General features: G+C 45.7%; 1 protein-coding gene across 7 annotated transcripts in view; it reads right to left on the bottom strand.

Annotated features, from left to right (window-relative positions):
- The window catches only part of LOC144094162 (ubiquitin carboxyl-terminal hydrolase 8-like), a 402,680-nt gene that overhangs the window by 95,158 nt on the left and 294,066 nt on the right, over positions 1-13,456 (bottom strand). For all 7 annotated transcript variants that reach the window (XM_077628075.1, XM_077628078.1, XM_077628079.1 and 4 more), the window contains 2 exons: positions 9,862-9,983; positions 6,677-6,863 (listed from right to left, as the gene is read on the bottom strand). In XM_077628075.1, the coding sequence (XP_077484201.1) occupies positions 6,677-6,863; positions 9,862-9,983 (309 nt within the window). The remainder of the gene's footprint in view (positions 1-6,676; positions 6,864-9,861; positions 9,984-13,456) is intronic.

Genomic DNA, 13,456 nt, shown 5'->3' with positions numbered 1-13,456 from the left:
GTGTATGCTAGAAGCTGCCTGCTGCTTATGGGGAGAAAGTTCTCGCCTTCCATATGCACTACCTCAAGCTCCACGACTCGCGGCGATACCTGCTCGACCAAATCAGCAATGTGGACCAGACTCCCATCTACTTTGACATGACGAGCAACACAACAATGAGCGTGAGGAAAGCTCGCGAGGTTAAGCAGGAAATGAGAAACTTCTGTTCACTGTTATGCTGTCATGCTTGGCAGATGGCACAAAGCTCCGACCGTACATCGTCTTCAAATGAAAAACAATGCCACTGGAAATGTTCCTGAAAAGTGTGATTGTGCGAGTGAATGAAAAAGGCTTTATGACGGACGACTTAGTTATTGATTGGTACCATCGGGTGTGGCCTTTGAGGCCAGGGGCATCCCTCAAAGATTGCAATCTGAACCTCTTCGTGCTGGACTCATTTCGCGGCCACCTTACCGCGAAAGTGAAGGCAGAGCTATGAAAAGAACAAACAGATATGCTGGTGATTCCCAGCAGTCTGACGGGGTAGCTGCAGCCACTAGAAGTTGGCATTAACAAGCCATTCAAGGACTTGCTCCAGTGTCAGTATAACGAGTGGCTGGCGGCGGACGGGCGGAAACTTACACCAACGCGGCGCGTGAAGAGAGCCTCCCTGGCGGCTGTGTGTGGGTGGGCGATTTCCACTTGGGCGGCCGTACCACGCGATGTCATCGTGCGGTTGTTTAGGAAGTGCGGGCTTTGCGTGGAGGATGACGTGCTGTGGGACCGGAGCAGCGATGACGACGACGACAGCATTACCACTGAAGATGACTCAAGTGAGGATGAATCGCCCATTTATGCAATAAATTTTCGTTTCTGAGCATGTCCACCGTTTTTTGTTTTTTTCCGGACATGCGATTTGGGGGTCGACTTACATTTGCGTCAACTTTTGTTTTTTTTTCAGAGATGTGATTTGAGGGGGGGTCGACTTACATTCGACTTACAATCGTGTAAATACGGTATATATCTTAAGCGCAAAATTGCTCGATTAAGAAAGCTGAAATGCAGACTTCACTTGCCGAGTTACACTGCGAAAATCCACAGCCATTCACAGGCACTCAAACAAGCTGTGAAAGCGGCCAAGCAAGAATGTATGAACGTCACATTAACTAATTTTATAAAGACTGCTGCACATAAATTCTGGCAGTACTTGACCTCAAAGACTAGAAAGAGTACACTCCATCTGAACGGAGAACTAATCACAGCTACCTCCTTTAACAATTACCGTGCTTACACGATTGTAAGTCGACTCGGATGTAAGTTGCCCCCCCCCCCCCCCCCCCCCACCCCAAATCACATTTCTGAAAAATAAAAGAAAAATTCGGAGGTTGTTTAAGCCTGTTTTTAAATAGTTGAACGTGATGGCATTATCCAGCTGCCGCCGTTTATCACCAGCTGCTATCGGCTGTCGCGCGCGGCCGTGCCCATGGGCACATTCCAAAATGAAAATGCATTAGTCACTAGACTACTCGTCCACACTTGCGCCATCGTCCTCACTAGCGCTGCCATTGTGATCACTGTTGAGGTCCCACAGCACGTTGTTTTAACGTCGTCGTGCAGCAAAATCCCGCACTTCACAAACAGCCACATCACGACATTGCGTGGAACAGCTGAAAATTTTCCTCGCTGCAGTTGCCACGTCTGTATCACCCGTTGTGTACATCGAACTTGCGGCCCAGCACACAGCTCTTCGTTTCTTCGGTGTAAAAAAATGGCAGCCATCTTGAATGTAGCTATGAACGAGCGCCGGTCACTTGCCGGACCTGGAGCACAAATGATGACTGACGAAGCACTACATTAAAAACAAGTGAAACGTGGCCGGCGGTAGTCAAATGCATCAGAGCCAAAGAGACTGGTGACTGGTGTCGGCTCTTCCGTCGGCTATCTACACTCCCTGGCACCGCTGTCGTTCCGAGTGGGGGTGCCGCCTGCATGGGAACAGCGGCTCTTCCATCAACTATCAATGCTCCCTTGAGCGCCGAGCGCGCATTTGAAAGTAAGAAGAAAACTTGCTGTACGGTTGAGCTTCCCGTAGAACGCGATAGCGTTATCGGGTCGCCGCCGCTTATTAGCAACCGCAGTCAGCATCCATGTGTGGGGTGCCAGTTTGCTACTTATCAATAGCCACCATCGGCCGCCGCCCACGCGCGTGAGGAGGGGATGCCAGTTTTGCAAGTTGACATAGCAGCTGCTCAAGACCAGCACCAAAAGCGATGTGGTGGAGTCACGTAGCAAAAATGAAACCACGCAATAGCATGCCTGATATCTCGTTTGTCTCGCATTTACTTATAGTGCAATGTTTTTGTTTCGATTGTAAGTCGACTCCCCCACTTCGGATTTTCAAATTTAAAAAGGTAGTTCTACTTGCAATTGTGTAAATACAGTACTTAAAATCTGCTTTACACTTGATGATGGCACCATCCATGTGATAGAATCCCTGATTAGTGGCAACAACAATACACTCAAGAGAATAACAATAACTGAAGAATGAATATTTGCCTTACTTCTCAGTACTGACACGAAGAAATTGACAGGCCCAGACAATTTAACGAATGCATTCCTGAAATGTTACGCTGAATGGGTTTCGAAATACCTGCTGGTTTTATACAATAAATCAATAGAAACTGCAGCACAACCAGAAATGCGGAAAATAGCTAAGGTAATTCCAATATATAAATCAGGAGACCAAGCCAATGTTTGTTTCCAACTACCATCCTACTTCTCTTACATGTATGGCCTGTAAAATCCTAGAAAATTTAATTTTGAAGCACATTGCAATGTGTGTTGAAGACCACAAATTAATTATTCCCAATCAACATGGCTTCCGAAAAAGTTTATCAATCTACGACAACACAATTACTAGAAATGGTCCATGGCCTAGCTATGACAATCGATAAAGGGGGGCAAACAGATATGATATTCCTTGATTTGTCAAAAGCCTTGAACTGGGTATCTCAATCTAAAATTCACTATAAGCTAGTTCACTTCTTTGGTAACGGGACAATCACTAACTGGTTAAAACTTAAAAGCTTATTTAAATGGCCGACACCAGTTTGTCTACTTTGAAAACAGTGAGTCGAATTTGGCAGGAGTATTATCTGGCGTGCAACAGCGGTCAGTGCTTGCACCAATTCTTTTCCTTCTTTTTATTAATGATCTGAGCAAGAATATCGATGCAACAGTATGCATGTTCACGGATGACTGTGTCATCTACAAAGAAATCAATAGCCCTGCCGACCAAACAGCCCTAAACAACTCGCTGTAGTATGTATCAAAATGGTGTGACAACTGGCAGACGGCCCTCAACCAGGAAAAAACTGTCTGCCTGACAGTAACTAGAAAGAAACAGCCATTAAATCACAGCTATGAAATCGACAAGACACTCACAAAGGTAGAGCAGTTCAAGTATCTTGGCATGATTATTGCCTCGGACCTATGATGGAACGACCACGTGACACACATTACCACAAAGGCGTATTCTGCCCTTTACAAGACGTTCCCTTTGACTTGCTTCACTGCAAACAAAACTTTTGGCATATACATTTCATCTGTGATAGAATACAGTGTTATTACCTAAGCAATATACTGATAGATTAGAAAGCGTCCAGCGAAAAGCTGTCCGATTTATTTTCAACAAATACAGTCGTCATGAATCCCTCACACTGCTTCTGCAAAAAGCTGGCCTCCCTACAATCCACACATGAGCCAGACTGTTGCGACTTAAGTTTCTGTACCTCCTTTTGAATGATGGCGCAAAACTTGATAACACTAGATATCTGCTTGAGCCTAACACACGTGTCACAAGAACAAAACATGAAAAGCATCTATCCAGATAGAGATACCGTAGTGATGCATTGAAATTTTAATTTTTCCCGCATGTGATTCATGAGTGGAATATGTTGCCTCTGAAATTGTGAACCAGATGTGTCCTCAACCATTTGTATCGAAGATAACAAACCACTTTTAAAATTGTTAACAACACTGTCAACATGTGCGATTTACAAGTACCTTTGTAAATGCTCATATACCGTATAAACGCGTGTAAGGGCCGCACCCGTGTAAGGGCCGCACCCCCTATTCCCAAAGGAAATATTTGAAGAAAAAAAAAACCCGTGTAAGGGCCGCACCCAAGCTTTCCAGGAAACACGAAAGAATAGCCTTCGAAATACATGCGCACAGGAGCTTCGAGGTGCCGCCCATGGATGGCGCCCAAGGCCGCGGGTCATCATCATCACCTTTTCCTCTGCTGCGAGCTTCTGCTACTGTACTTCCGCTATCCGTATCGGCATCGGTATCACCAGGTCTAACTTTGTACTGTTCTGGCTGTCAAAGCATGCGTTTTTCGGTGGTTGTGTTAGCGTGGTCGCTTGGCATAGTTGTTGCTCTCGTGTGCTGTCGTTCTTCGCTTTTTCATGAACTGCCTGTGAGTATTGTCACTGTTGCACGATGGGCAAGCACCTCAACAGCTACACGGCGGGCTTTAAACTGAAAGTAGTGGAGTTCGCTCTCGAACACGGCAAGCGTACCGCGGGCAGAAAATTTGACGTGGACAAGAAGTGTGTCCGACGGTGGTGCGGACAAAGAGATGCATTGAAGAATACCAGCTCCAAAAAGCGCGCTTTCCGAGGCAAGCCATGCAAATTTCCTGAGCTAGAAGAAGAGCTGCTATGCTATTCAATGGAAGTGAGGAACAACGGCTACGCGTTGACACCGGACATGCTGCGCGTGAGGGCACAAGCCTTGGCGCGTGCTAAAAGCATACCGCATGAGGATTTCAAGGCTAGTGCCGGCTGAGTACGAAGATTTCTGAAGAGGAAGGGCCTAACATTTCGGCGAAGGACCACGCTGTGCCAGCGGCTGCCCCCCGACTACACCGACAAGGTGCTCAACTTTCAGAAGTATGTCATCCGTCTGCGTCATGAGCACAACTATATATTTTCGCAGATAGCGAACGCCGACCAGACCCCCGTGTGGTTCGACTGTCCCGAGAGCTGCACAGTTGAACTGAAAGGAAAGAAGAGTGTTTTCGTGTGGACAACCAGCGCGGAGCGCCAACGGTGTACCGTTATGCTGTGCGTCACCGCGGACGGGCGGAAGCTGCCCCCCTATGTCATCCTGAAAAGAAAAACGATTCCTAAAGGCGTTTTCCCCAAGGGAATTGTAGTTCGCGCCCAAGAAAAGGGCTGGATAAACGATGAACTTGTGCTCGACTGGGTAAAAAGCGTTTGGGAGAAGCGCCCAGGCGCCATGCTGGCCCGAAGATCGCTCCTCGTCTTGGACAGCTTCCGGAGTCACTTGACGGGTAGGGCTAAGGAACGCCTGCGCGGTATCCGCACAGACATGGCCGTGATACCGGGCGGCCTCACCGGCATGCTGCAACCCCTGGATGTAAGCGTCAATCGGCCTTTTAAGGTTGAATTTCGAAGGCAGTATTCGGAATGGATGGCCAATGGCAATCACGATGAGACGCCGACAGGGCGGCTTAAGAGGGCACCGCTCGCGACTGTGCTTGGATGGATTTTGTCTGCGTCGAATTCCGTGTCGAGTGACATTGTAACCCGGAGTTTCAAAGTGACCAGAATTTCAAACAGTTTAGACGGGACCGAAGACGACTTTCTGTGGGCTGAACATTTACCTGAACACAGCACCAGCTCGGAGTCTGAAGACTCCGTGAGTGATGCCTGAACGGTAAATAAATGCCGCGCATTCCAGATTGGTTTGCTTTGACTTGAAAAAAAATTTTTTTTTTTTCGAAAATCGCGTGTATGGGCCACACCCCGAAATTTGCCCCCCGAATCTGGGAAAAAAAGTGCGGCCCTTACACGCGTTTATACGGTACTTGGCATAGGTTACTTGGACAGTTTTACAGACAGGAGGGGCATGGCATTACTGGCAAAACACAAGAGCTGCAACGCGAGTGGGACCACCCTTGTCACGCTTCCTTGTGACATAGTGCAAGTCGCTCTTGTGCGGCCAGGCATCCTCATGCCGATAACGCCCACTGCAGGGCAAAGGCCTCTCCCCTGTTGTGCACCAGCTGCGGCCACCCCATCCTCTTAATCCCCTGCTGCGCTTGCCATCTCGTGGAATCACCACTGAAGAAAGACAAGCACTTGCCCTGCTGTATCGGTCCGTGCTGGCGCTATTGTTTCCTGTCTCGAGTGTTATGGACCGTCTGGCCCCAATTGAAGTTGTTCTCAACCATCGAGTATCTTGCCTTTGCATTACATGCCCTGCCCAAACCCATGCATGTGTGTGCCAAACAGGCAGGTGCCTGAACGAGGACTTGTTGGAACATGATAAGCCGTTGGAAGGCTCAGCTTCATCAAATTTGGTGGCACACTAGCAAGCCTGTGGTTGCACTCCCTATCTGGGCGAAACAGTTGCACCGTAGTCACCAAGATCAACCTACGTGGGATATCACCGAGGCATTCCATGTCTTCACACGTGAGCGAGGCATCCGTGGCACTGACAGAATGGGAGAGGGCTCTTTTGAGGAAAGATACAAGCCTGCAGCGGTTTCACGGTGCTCAAACTGAGACATGTTTCCTGCAGCATGACAGCCCCTGTGGACCCCCACCGGGATTCGATCCCACGGGATCAGCATCCAGGGCTCGTTCTCGGGTAAGGTGCAGCTCACCTCTGCGACGGCTTCAGCGTGCGGTCAAACTGTGGAACGCTATTGGCAGCAGCTGCAGACTCTGCACTGGTCTCCTCCGCAGCCATGGACAAGTTGGGAAAGGACCGCGATCGAGTGAGGCCACTGGTGCTTCGCATCGACGCAGTTTGCGGCCTTTCCTGTGGAGCTGTGGTGGGGCCCGCAGTTCCTGTTTATGAAATAGTCCAATGAATGAGCTGATGTGACCAAAGAAACTTCTCAAATGAACAATGAATCCATCCCTCGGATTTAGTTACATTAACAATTTTTTGCATATTTCGACACAGCACCAACCCACATCATTTTATTTCAAATCAATGGCTGTGTGGGCAAATGCACTGGAGGTCCCTGCTACATAATTTTTTTTGTGAGCGTGTTGGCAATTACATGCTGATGCTATGTTCTGTAAACTTTCGATGTTAGAATATTTGTTATTCTTTCCAAACTACTTTGTTTGCCTACCTTGCTAAATGTGTATTTTTTCATATTCTTCAAGAACCTGCTCACAGCTACATTTTTCTCTTATTAATTTGTGCCTGGCTTCACAGACTGCTTGTTCCTGTTTTCAGCCCTTTGTATTTTGTACGATAAATCGGCTGTGTTTTCTTTAATGAATCACCCCTATGTAATGCCCACAAAAGCCCTTAGAGTATCTGAAATACCGTATATACTCAAGTGATGAACCAACCTTGTTGCAAAAAAGTTGACATCAACTCAGGTAGAGGGTCGGGAAAAAAAATGTTTCAACAGATTTTTTTGGGGGGAGTTGATATTTCATATCGCACATCTGCTCGTCTGCCCTGCCCGTCCATCCATCAAGAGGAAGAAGTGGGCTTGGGCAGTAGTCAGGCTGATGATGGCTTTATAGAAAATTTTTAGGCTCGGGTTTTCTTCCAACACAGTGGAAAATGGCTAGCACAGCCCCGAACCAAAGAAGTGGCTCCAAAGCTGAGGTCTCAAATTACTGTCCAATTTCCCTTACAAGCGTAAACTGCAAAATACCATAACATATTATTTACAGTGCCATTATAAACCATTTGGAAACTAATCATTTCTTTGCAAATGTACAGCATGGTTTCATGTCTGGTCTGTCATGTGCCACGCAATTGCTGGAATTCAGTCATGATATTTTTTCATATTAAAACTGTGGAAACCAAGTTGACTGCATATTTTTTTTAATTTTAAAAAGCATTTGACTGCATACCGCATACTCTTTTATTATATACACTAGCTTCACTTGGGATACACCCCGCTATGGTTAGATGAGTGGATTCAGTCTGTTTGCAAAAAATCACGACACTAAAGGTGGTGGTGTGTGTATTGTTTTCAAGACGTGCCTAAATTTGCCAAAAATTGCAGATGTGCCTAACTTAGAATCTATTTTTGTAAAGCTTATTATGACAATGTTGGATATGTGTCGGGAGCGATGTACAGACCTCTTACCTCTGCCACAAATGTTCTAGAGGACTTGCGGAAATACATGAGCACATATGTCAGGCCGAGTGATTGGGTTATTTTGGCAGGGGACTTTAATTTGCGTAATGTGAACTGGCCTACTATATGTCGCACAGTAAATCTAGCGATGCCTCAGCCGATATTCTCCTGGACATCGTCTTTCATTTTGATCTTTTGCAAGTAGTTGAAGAGCCTACAAGGATACAGGGTCCTTCCGAATCGGTCCTAGATCTTTTTTTTGTTAGCGGCAGTATTGTGCCTAAAGTGAAGTAGTTCCCAGAATTTCGGACCATGGTGCTCCTCTTCTTCTTAGTGCGTCTTGTAGCCCTGAAATTGACAGCCCAATTATTATTGAACAGTGCGCTTCAAAAAGTTGTTTCGTGGTGTCATGACTGGCAGATGGTCATCAATGTTGAAAAAAACTGTTTTAATTTTTTCTACAGTATTGATAATACATTGCTTTCTGAAGTAAGCAGGTGTAAGCACTAAGGGCTGTGGATCTCGAAAGATTTTAACTGGAGTACCCATGTTAACTACGTAATCGCGAACACTAACAGTAAACTTTTTTCCTCAGGCATGCGCTCAAGTTTTCTACTCCTGCTGCACGTCTCTTATGAATCAGTTGTGTTACCCATTTTAAACTACGCTGTCATGACTTGGGACTCTTTTACAAAAACAAGTATTGCTAGACTAGAAAAGTACAGAGCAGAATTTTGTGTTTCATTTATAACACACTTACCAGAACTTCTGTTGCAGATCTTTTAAAAGAGAGAATCTCTCCTTTGGCACAAAGAAATTATTACTCACGACTGATGTTTTTATACCAATTAATTAATGGCCACTACAAAACTGACATAACCAATATATCTTTCTCTTCTGGCTACGCTACTCGCCAAAGGCATAATCTAACTATTACCCCGTTTCCCTCTCCTAACAACAGGCCTCTGCACCAACGTTAACTGTGTTTTTATCAAGTTTAGGATAATGCTATTGCATGTATTATTTGCTAGTTTGCTTCTTTGCTGTAACCGTGTGGTGATAATGAACCTTTTATTTATTTGTTCTTGTTGAGCCCAGCTGAGCCTTGTGTGCTTATTGTGCTTTCTATTATATAACCAGCGCTCAGCGCATGTTTTTTTCTGTACATGCCATTGCTTTAAATCATGCTTGTACCACCCTAATAATAATAAGAAGAAACGACTCAGTACGTCGTAATTAAAGGTGCTACGTCCCACTCTGAAGATGCTCCAACCGATGTACCTCAAGGGTCTGTTTTGGCACCATTGTTGTTTCTCATCTACATTAATACTGTTCAGGAAATTCCATGCACATTCCACTTGCACACAGATGACTTTGTTGTGTACAGCCCGAAAGTCAGCAAATACTCGACGTTTGCATTTTACAACATAATCTAGGCAGCATCCACCAATGATGCATCACGTCGAACATGACGCCGAATCTAAATAAATGAAATATGTTTCTAAAACACAACCCAGTACACTGGGTGTACTGTTTAAAATCTACTTGTTTCAGAGAGGCCCCAGCACACGAGTTCCTGGTAACAGCGTGTACGCTGTAACTAACCAAATTTCGTGGTTGCAAATGTTTGTTCTACCTGTGCGTTACAGGTAAACTGTTGACGGCCACATCATCTTTGTTGGCACTAACCAAGTGGCTGTTGTCATCGTAAACACGAGGTGAGTTGTGCCCACCATTGACTGCAGCAGCAGCAGCAGGCTTGAGGGACCTGGGCGGAGGGACCTGAGCTGCCCTGTCGTCCCTGGGAGCTTCCTCGCGCTCCTGTTGCTCTTTGCGTTTCCGTTCCTCCCTGAGCCTGCCACATAACAACCATGCTCACAGTCACAGCCACATCAACACGAGCAAAAAATTCGGCAGACACTCGTAAGACTGCTTCCTGCGGAAATCTGAAACCACTGACTTCCACTCACGCACGTGCATATGAATGGCACCACCCTGAACAGTTGCATGAAAATTGATTTTTGAGAAAAGCAAGTGGCGCAGCAACTGTCTCACATCTCGGTGGACACCTAAAGCGTGCCTTCTGGGAAGGCATACAAATCAAGGTGCATATGTCATTGGTTTGAATCCCTATCGCAAGCTAGCCTCCAATTTTACTAGCACATGTAAGCTATAAAAAATTGTATGACACCACCCGGAACACAGAACAGTTGCATCGCAATAATTTTGGCACCACTGTTGCCGGGAAAACTGCCGCCACACTGAGCTGGGCCAGTGGGGAGGACATATAGATATGAACAGCATGCATTTGATTGTCTGAAATGGCGGTGCTCAGCTTGCTGTGTGCGTCATGTGGCCATCAAGCCACATTTTCTGTGCAATCGCCGTACACTGAAAGATGCCGCCAGCTTTTCCACATCCACCTCAGGTTTTGCAGGTGCTGGGTTCGATGCCTAGTGTGTTCTCATGGGTACAAGATTTGCCCCAGCCTGGTGCTCGGCTCTCCTGGGGTGATTTACTCGGGAGAACGGTCTCGGACCAATCATGGAAGCACCTAAGCAATTACAGCAGAATCTCGGTGATATGAACACGGTTGATACGAATTGAAACGAATTCATAAAATTCCCCGGCCGCAGTGCATTGTGCACAATGTCCGGAATCCCGGATGTTCCGAACTCTCTCCCGTGCCACACCGGATGATATGAACGCGCAAGCCGCAATCGCACCCTCAAGCACTAAACACTGCCTGCACATTGCTGATGATGCGATCGCATTGCTAGCAAACGGCGGTGTGCGGCCCTCACATCGCCGAAATTGCGATCGCTAATTGCGTGGTATGCACCGCGAGCAGTGAGCGGCAGTGTGCGGCTCTCACATCACCAAAATCCTGATCGCTAATCACGTGATATGCACCGCGAGCAGTGATGCGCGGCCCTCACATCGCCGAAATTGTGATTGCTAATCATGCAGCACGCAACCGCAAGCAGTGAGCAGTAGTGCGCAGCCCTCACATCAACGAAACGAAACCGAGAGTAGCGTGGCCGCTAGGCCGTGAATAAGTCAAGTCAGCCGTAAAGAGATCTACATGCATGCATCTTCTATGCTTCTGCATATGAATTTAGTTCGTTTGGGTGATACGAAATTTCGGATGACACATTTTTTCGCGATCCCGTGAGATTCGTATCACCAAGATTCTACTGTATGTGTAAACACGGAAGCACTGGACACCTCATTCTCACTGTGAGTAGGCAGTGAAAATTGGTTTTTAAGGAAAGGAAATGGTGCAGTAATTGTCTCGCATCAGGAAGGTGGGTGTGAAAGAAGAAAGAGAAAGAGGTGCGGTAGTGCAGGGCTCCCCAATAATTTCGACCACCTGGGGATCTTTAATGTGCACTGACATAACATAGCACATGGGCGCATTTTGCATTTCCCCGCCAGCCGCGGCCAGGTTCACACCCATTAACTCTGGCTCAGTAGTAGAGCACCCTAACTGCCGAGTCACTGTGGCAGTCCTCCTACAAACTGAGTCAGCTATGCCTGAAAAAACTGCAGTGCAACACAACGTGCACTACCAACTGTTTATCGGAAGAAAACGGGCATATTCATAACCCTCACTCAGGCAAGTAACAATGCTCTATCGCTCTCTCAACCCAGCCAGTAACAATTAAGCTGAAAATGATAAAACTAAACACAAATCACAGGATGCTTCTTCTACCCTGTGCTTAAAGCACTAGCTTATCACAAAGGTCAGAAAAATAAACCAAACAAATCTTTCGTAGCAAAAGCAGTGTCATGCATTCGAAGCAAAAGCAGTCAATACTTAAACGTAAAAGTCTTTGCCCTGCAGAGAGTTCGTCACCTATGCTGATGACGCTACTGCTTCTTAGCAGCTCAAAACCAGCCGACATAATTAAAGATGCAAATGAACAGCTCATAGAATTAATTAAAGACTCAAATCAAGTACTGATAGAATTATCATCCTGAAGTTCAGCAAATTCACAAAATACAAATACAAAAAAAAACAAAAGCTTTTTTTTTTCCCGGCCAATAAACCATAGACTAGGCCAATTACCTGCTCTAAAACTAAACGATTCCGTGATTGAAGTTGTGGCTGTAGTTAAGTGACTTGGTGTATTCTTTGATGAACACATGTCATGGAATTCCCAAGAGCGTTGGTAACAAAGGTATCTCTGGCATTCTTTCAAAATTATGATCACATTTTCCAAAAAGCATTTAACTCCTGATGTATAAATCACTCTTTTTGTCCAGTCTAGACTATTGCCAATTAGTATGGGGCACAACTACTGTTTCAAATATTAATAAACTTCATATCCACAAACAAAAGTAATTCACGCCATCATGAGCACACCACTAGAAAGTCATACACAACCACTTTTGACTGAACTAAACTTACTTCCCATCTCAGAAATGTACAAAGCCAAATTACTCAGGCGCTATGAAACCAGAGTGAAAAGTAATAACACGTTATCTGACATCGCTAACCTAAAGCTTAAAACAAATATCCGTACTACCCGACATGCCGAAACCTAGGAAATTCCACAATCACAAACAAATTATGGACTTCAAATGCTGTGTCACCTCCTGCCCTCATACAAAACAAATATAGGTAGTTTAGGTCTTTTTATAGGTCTTTTGCACATGCATATAGATGTATTGCCACTGATTTTGTGAAAATTCACTTTTACATATATTTCTAGTTTGCAATTCTGTCACAACTAATAAAAAAAAATTGCTTGCTAAATCTTGCTGTATGCCATGCTGCCATGTATTGAAAGGGTTGTGGGCTTAGCCAAGCCCATGCAGAGGCTTTTTGTCCATGGCCCTCAGGATTTCGCGATGCGAAAATAAAAATTTGACGTGAAGAAAGATTTGACTGCTGAACATTACCTTGGTTTTCTGCATGTTAACGTTTAGACCCACTGTTCCGCTCTGCCTGCCTAACTCACCGATCATGCTTTGTGACTCGCCTGCTGAGTGACTCAGCAGGCCAATATCAATCACTGTGTCTCCCTGCCTGACGCCCTTGCTTATTGGAATTTTATTGCTGACTTTATGATGGACTATGGTAGCTGTCCTGCTCTGTAGCAAAATCCTGAATTCCTCTACTTTCCCTCTTACCACTAAATGGATAATGGGCTTCCGCTTCACTAGTTTCTTCCGTTCCCATCTGCAAACCTAGGCTAATTCGAGACCTTACCATTCTATGGTCACTACAACGCACCTTTCCGTGGACTTCCACATCCTGAATGATGCCAGGTTGAGCTCATAGTATGAAGTCGATTTTATTTTTAGTCTCACCATACAGGG

This window comes from Amblyomma americanum, chromosome 6 (genome assembly GCF_052857255.1).
Source record: "Amblyomma americanum isolate KBUSLIRL-KWMA chromosome 6, ASM5285725v1, whole genome shotgun sequence".
Taxonomy (NCBI): Eukaryota; Metazoa; Arthropoda; class Arachnida; order Ixodida; family Ixodidae; genus Amblyomma; species Amblyomma americanum.
This window is presented reverse-complemented; position numbering and strand designations above follow the sequence as displayed.